Source organism: Plectropomus leopardus, chromosome 20, assembly GCF_008729295.1.
Source record: "Plectropomus leopardus isolate mb chromosome 20, YSFRI_Pleo_2.0, whole genome shotgun sequence".
NCBI lineage: Eukaryota > Metazoa > Chordata > Actinopteri > Perciformes > Serranidae > Plectropomus > Plectropomus leopardus.
In genome coordinates this window covers 25,312,361-25,319,860 of record NC_056482.1, presented here as the reverse complement: position 1 = coordinate 25,319,860, position 7,500 = coordinate 25,312,361, and the positions used below count along the sequence as shown (strand labels likewise).

General features: G+C 42.0%; 1 protein-coding gene across 1 annotated transcript in view; it reads left to right on the top strand.

Annotated features, from left to right (window-relative positions):
• LOC121960115 (GDNF family receptor alpha-2-like) overlaps nt 1–7,500 on the top strand; it is a 30,758-nt gene that overhangs the window by 16,529 nt on the left and 6,729 nt on the right. The window contains exons 4-5 of the mRNA XM_042509718.1: nt 3,568–3,677; nt 5,444–5,584. Of these exons, the coding sequence (XP_042365652.1) occupies nt 3,568–3,677; nt 5,444–5,584 (251 nt within the window). The remainder of the gene's footprint in view (nt 1–3,567; nt 3,678–5,443; nt 5,585–7,500) is intronic.

Genomic DNA, 7,500 nt, shown 5'->3' with positions numbered 1-7,500 from the left:
GTTCTGAAGACCCAAACTGTATTCGATAAAACTTGGAGATGATCCTCGGTGTCATACGACCAAAAACCTGCAGCCGTCTCGTTTATGGACGTCGTCCTCTTGGAGCTCTGAACTCGGGCGAAACAACCTCTGAGCCTTCGGGGTCATGTCTTATTTAAGCTGGTTTATTTTTTCATGTATGCCCGCTCATTACCAGCGTCGAGTCCGGAGGAAACATGTCGGGTCGCTCAGAGTCCGGGAACGCCGCTCACTCTGCTCCTGCTTCGTGATTAGTGCGGATGAATCTTTAACGGGCTCGGCGGGAGGCGAGGAGTCCCAGCAGGGTTTGATGGAGTGGTTTCAGAGCTGCTCGGCGGTCTCCGAGCCTCCTGCGGTCTGCAGCGCCGCCGCCGCCGCCACTGTCATCGCCACCACCGTCATCACGACCGCCGTCATCGCCGCCCTCTGTGACCTTCATCTGTCACTGCCGCTGCCCGCCGCTCATACGGCCAGCCATTTTTAAAAGATCAGTTAGTTCCCTGTCTGCTCATTAGTGCTGATATTATCCAGGACTTTAAAACTGTCAAAAAAACCCTGAAACACAAATCACCCACAGAAAGAGACAAAATAACTAAAACAACATACAAAATGACCTAAAAGAGACAAAATGTCCACACAAAGAAAAAACGACCACGAGAAGACACGACTTAAAAAAACATAATTACCTAAAAGAGCCACAAAATCACTAAAAAAGACTCTAGATGTCCACAAAGAGACAACAAACAACCACAAGAACATACAAATTACCTAAATCAGACACAAAATTTCCAAAAAGACACAAAATTTCCATAGTGAGACAAAAGAGACAACAAAACATACGTACACAGTTACTAAAAACTACAGTAAATGTCCACTAAGAGACAACAACAAAAACAAGGAAGAGAAAATAACTTTAAAGAAAATATACAAAATAACTTTAAAGAAAATATACAAAATAACTTTAAAGAAAATATACAAAATAACTTTAAAAAGACACAAAATGTCAAAAAATAAAATAAATAAAATGAAAAAAAAACCTGACTGAAAGACTGAAATGACTGAAATAAACAATCTTGCCTGACAAGCCAAGGGTGGAGCGTGTGTGTGTGTGTGTGTGTGTGTGTGTGTGTGTGTGTGAGTGTGTGTGTGTGTGTGCGCTCGCGTGTGTGCGCGAGTGTGTGTGTGTGTGTGTGTGTGTCACACAGAGACAGAGAGAGACTGGAGGAGAGTGTGTTTGTCAGTGTGGATTATGACTGCATCTTTTGTCTCGAGTTGACATCGTTGGCAGGATTACTCAAGCAGGACAACACACACAGTGACACACACACACAGACACACACACACACTCCCAGTAACACACACTCCCTGCCCTCTGTGTGAAAGTCAAAAGCGCAGCACTCAGCCTGTCAGACTGCATCATTTCCTGCAGCCGACAGACAAGCAAACAAACATTTTCACTTTTTCACACTGACGCACGTGTGAGCGAGTCAAACACTCGTGCATTCACACACACACACACACACACACACACACACACACAGAAGTGTACTTCGTCCATCATACAGCGTCACAGCGATACGATCACACGTTTCTGTCATCTGACCAGACGACATCTTTAACCTTCTTCCTCCTGGGTGTCTCTCTGTCCATCCGTCCGTCCATCCGTCCGTCCATATGTCCGTCTCTCTGTCTCTTTAACATGTTACACTCTGAAAAGCAAGAAGAAGAATCATGTCGGTCAGGGATACTCAACGTGTCTTGATTTGGGGCCACTTTTGTAAATGACAGGAGGCCAGGGGCCAGTCACCGGCCCCAAACATGTTTTTACAATTTCAGGACATTTTTGGACATTTCTAGGAATTAAGAATGTTTGTAGGATTTGGGGACATTCATAGGAATTTAGGATGTTTACAGGATTTTTGGACCTTTCTATAATTTTAGGACATTAGGATCTTATCTAGGACCTCTGTCGGGGGTGTGGGGGCTCTGTTTTGATGCTGTTTTATGTCTCTGACACCTTATGGACACTAAAAGGACAAAAACAATCCACAATGTCAGTCACTTTTTTATTGGTTGGGGGGCCACCAGGGACCCTATCAGGGGCCAGATTTGGCCCGCGGGCCGTACGTTGAGTATCACTGCTGTAAGAGAAAAGACAGCAGGAGAGGGGCTGTGGATGTGAAGAGCAGAGACAGACAGAGACAGACAGGACGGAGACACAGAGAAGTAGGACGGTAGATTAAGCTGAGCCGCTGAACATTATTGGCTGTGACAGTTTCTGCATTAACATGATGTGCCGGATTCTGCAGGACATGAACGCTGAACACACAGATTATCTCCCACTGCTCCGTGAATCAGCCTTTTATGTCCACATGTTCAGCCGTCAGGAGAGTCACTGCAGCTGTTCTCGATCTTCACTGCAGTGATACCCAGCCTACGGCCCAGGGCCTTCTGGCCCCTGACAGGGCCCCCTGACAGGGCCCCTGACTGGGCCCCTGACAGGGCCCCCTGACAGGGCCCCTGACTGGGCCTCTGACAGGGCCCCCTGACAGGGCCCCTGGTGGCCCCCAGCCATTTTCCGATTGACAGTACGAATAAAGTGGTTGACTCTGTGAATAGTTTTTGTCCTTTATGTCTCCATAAAGTGTCAGAGACATAAAACAGCATCAAAATAGAGCCAGAGGAGGATCCCCCACACCCCCACAGAGGACACAGATAAGACACTAATGTCCTAAAATGCTAGAAATGTTCTAAAGTCCTTGAAATGTCTTAAAATTCAGAGAAACGTGCTAAATTGTCTGGAATACTAGAAAATCATAATAACATCATAAAATCCTAAAAATGTCTTAAAATCCAAGAAATGTCCTAAAATCCTGCAAAATACTAAAAGCTTCCTAAAATCCGAGAAATGTCCTTAAATTATAGAAATATACTGAAATCTGATAAACATTCTACAATTTTAGAAACGTCCTAAAATCCTGAAAATGCCCTGAAGTCCTAGAAATGGATTAAAATATCGGACACGTCCCTAAATGCTAGAAATATTCTAACTTTGAAAAATCGCCCTAAAATCCTCGAAACATCCAAAAATCAGAGAAATTTCTTAAAATTCTGAGAAATGCGCTAAAATGGTAGAGTCCTAATCCTAACCCTAAAATCACCAAAACTTTCTAAAATTAAAGAAACTTCCTGAGTGAACGGCGCACAGGAGGGGACACGGAGGGAAAAACATTTGAAGGTTGAAGATGGAAAAAGACTTGAATGAAATGATTTCTACAAACTCTTCAGGTTGAAAAAAAGGTCAGTGTGCCAGCGAACCGGATGATGATGATTTTGGGGTGCACTTTAATGGATGTGAATTAAATACGATAGCAGACGCTGAAAACGGCCTGAGAGCGGAAAGGTCAAACAGAGACGGTCGGGCCTCGAAAGGTTTTAACCGACTTTCATTTCCAGGAGGGACTCAATCTGCAAATATTTTTTAAAATTTGTTTTACAAAGTATTTTTCCTACAGTGTTTCTTTTGGATGCGTGTTTGTGTTTCTGCAGGTCTCGACTCGCTGATTTCCACATGAACTGCCAGGTGACGTCTCACACGGTCACCAGCTGTCCTCATGATAACTACCACGGCTGTCTCATGTCCTACGTCGGCCTCATCGGTGAGTTCACTCGCCTGTTTTTATGCCTCCGCAGCAGCATTGGCCCGAGGCGGTAATGTTTTTTAACTGTCCATTCATTTGTCTGTCTCATCATGAATGCAATATCTAATTTTCTAGAACTTTCTTAAAATTTGGCACAAACGTCCACTTGGACTCAACAAAGATCTGTTTAGTTTAAGGTCAAAGGTGTGTGACCGGCTCTGTCTCGTCCTCGTGAACAGAATATCTCAAGAACACCTTGAGGCAAATTCTTCAAATTTGTCACAAATGTCCACTTGGACTCAAGGATGACCTGATCAGATTTCTGTGGACATGGGTCAAGGTTATGGTTATTTTCACCTTGTCTGTCTGAATCTTTTGAATCTGATATCTCAAAAATACCTTCAGTGAAATTCCTCAAATTTGGCACAAATGTTCACTTGGACTTAGGAATGAACTTAACAGATTTTTGTGGTCAGTTGTAAAAGTCAGTGGGACCCTGTCTGTTTCATTCTCATGAACACAATAACTGAAGAACACTTCTAGTAAATTTCTTCAAATTTGGCACAAATTGCCTCTTGGATTAAAGAATGAACTGAACTTAGAATTTGGTGGTGAAAGTTCAAGGTCACTTTTCATTCTCCTTTTTTAAAGGATATATATACTTGAGAGAATTTCTTCAAATTTGGCACAAACTTCCACTTGGACTCAGCGATGAACTGATTAGATTTTGGCAGTCAAAGATCACTGTGATTTTCCTTCTGTGTCATGCTTGTAACCCTGAAATCTGAAGAACGCCTTGCTAAAGTTTATTTGGACTCAACAGAATGAATTTAGAATTTGGTGGTCAAAGTGTCAACATGTTTTTCACTATAACTCAAAAATTCATACACTAAGTATGACAAAATTTCACACAAACATGATAAAATAATGAAGTGGAAGAGATTTTTATTATAATTTTGAACTTAGATTTGAGCTGTACACCCAAATTTTCACAGATAGTCAATGTAATTGATATTTTAGTACGTAAAAGGAGTTTTAAAAAAGCACTTTGAATACAATCTTTTATTGTAAGGGAATTTGCTCAAATTTGGCACAAACATCCACTTGGATAGATTTGTTCTTGTTATCCTGATAACTCAAGAATCTCTACAAGAATCTTAACTTAAAAGTCCACAGACTCAACTATGAGCTGACCAGAACTTTGTGGTCAAAGGCGACCGTGGTTTTGTCGTTACTGTCGTTCTCCTCACTGCGATATCTAAACAACACCCTGAGAGAATTTCCTAAAATTTGGCGCAAGCTTCCACTTGGTCTCAGTAATAAACTAATAAGAATTTCATGGTCAGTGTCAATGTGTTTTTCGCTATAATTCAAAAATTCATGCACCAATTATGACATAATTTCACACAAACGGGATAAAAATAACTGATTCTAAACCTATATTAGAGCTGTAAACCCTAAATTTCACTGATAATCAGTGTAATTGATATTTTAGTAAGAAAATTAGTTTAAAAAGGCACTTTTGCACTGATTGATAGTGTAGATAATTCTACCAACCTCCATTATTTGAATACCATCGCTTTTTGTAGAGTTACAGCAGAAGCTGTTATTCTGTCAGCGTGTCTTTGTCAGAGAAACCCGCTGCAGGTGACTCACTTCCTCGCTGGAAATCATCCACTGATTCAATTCTCAATTTGCAGAAATCCTCTTTAGCTTTCTTCCTGGCTAATCTGCATCCTAATTCCCCCCACCTCTCTCTCTCTCTCCTGTTCTCTCCATCTCAGGCTCTGATGTAACGCCCAACTACAGCGACAGCAGTCCCTCCAACATCACCATGAGCCTGTGGTGTACCTGCAGGGGCACCGGCAGTCAGGAGCGCGAGTGTGACGCTTTCCACCGGGACTTCACGCACAACAGCTGCCTCAGTGAGTCCTCGCTCTGCGCCGCACCTCACGCCCACAAAAGCGTGCAGATTGAACGTGAAAATAAAATCCTCCAAAGTTCGGTCACCTTCGTGGATTGACGGCCGGGTTGCAGCTTAAGTCAGAGCTGCGTTTGAGTCTGCAGCTTCCCCCCAAAACTCCCACAGATTCAGATCTGACTGGACCCGCTGGTTCTCCTCCGACAAAAATAACAAACGCAAAGAGCTCTTTCATCCCATCTGCTGCCTCCAAACACAACTCTGCACACACAGCCTTTCCACGCATCTCAAGACTGCAGATTTTTTACTCTTTTCTTCCAAACTTCTAACTTTTCTGTAGGAGACTAATTTTAACTTCCATACTAAAAAAAAAAGCATATTCATGTGAATTCCCACAGGCACAGAAATAAAGTTGATTTTTAATTCATTCAAGCACCGCGGCGCTCACCTGTTTTTCATCAGGAATCAGGTTTTTTTTTTCCAGATAGATAAATAGATGTCACCTCCCTGAGTGACCAGGGGGAAATGCATGAAGCGTTTGAAATTATGAAATTCTTGAAATTATATTAGTAGAAATGATTGGAATGAAGAAATTATTGCTGGATTTAAAAATCCAACAATAATATAAATTATCAAAAACATTCACGTGGACTCAACGATAAACTGCTTGTATTTTGGTAGTCAAAGGTCAAGGTCACTGTGACATTGTCTGTCTTATTCTTGTGAATCAGATACCTCAAGAAAACCTTGTAGGAAATTTCTGTAAATTTGGCACAAACGCTGATTTTTGTGGGCAAAGGTCATTGCGATTTTTTTTTCTGTCTACATCGTCCTCATAACCGTGGTATCTCTAAAAAGCATTGAGGCGGATTCCTATAATTTGGCACAAACGTCTACTTAGACTCAACAATTAACTTGACTTATTAACTTATTAGACAATTAACAATTAACTTATTAGAATTTAGTGGTCAAAGGTCAAGGTAATTTTGATGTTATCTGTCTCATTCTTGAGAACCAGATTTGACCTTTTTTACCATGAGAATTTCTTCAAATTTGGCACAAACATCCCTTTGGACTCAACAATAAATTGTTTAGATTTTGATAGACAAAGTTCACCATGACCTTGTGTCCATCTCATTTTTGTAACCATGGTTTCTCAAAAACACATTGAGGGAGTTTCCCTAAATTTGGCACAAACAGCCCTTTGGAATCAACAATGAACTGCTTAGATTTTGGTAGTCAGAGGTCAAGGTCATTGTGACCTTGTGTCTGTCTCATTCTCGTAACCTTGATATCTGAAGAACGCATTAAGGGAGTTTCCTTAAATTTGGCACAAACCTCCACTTTGATTTGACAATGAGCTGATCAGAATTGGGTGGTGGATCAGCAGTTTTCTGTGGAGCGGTTCGGGTTGGAGGCCTGTAGAGCGAGCAGTAGATTCGATGGACGGGGGCGGTCCTCACGGATACGGTAAAATGAAGTGTGCCGTGTGTGCAGAGTCGCATGTTTGAGTGGAATAAAGAAAGAGTGGGAGAGGCAGATAATTGAGGAGAAAGGTTAGGTGGAGGAGGAAGACGAGAGAAGTGTGAGACGACGTGCCGAAGATCCCGAGACGCTTTCTTTAAATAACACCAGCCGACTACAATCTCACCTCCGCACCCTCTCCTCCGCTCGTCTAATGTGAACATATACATGCGTGTCCACGTGCCAAACGAGCCCGCGGCACACAGGAACCACGTCACAGTACTTTTTAATCAGAGCTTCACTTTATTAAACATTATTGGAATTTAATCATACGGACCACAGAGGGTGAGGACGATTTTATTGGATCAAACTACAGAAACAGTCATAGATGAACCACACTGAGCCTTTTTTTTTGGTTTGTACCAATGAATTTCGAAAAAAATACACAGTTAATTT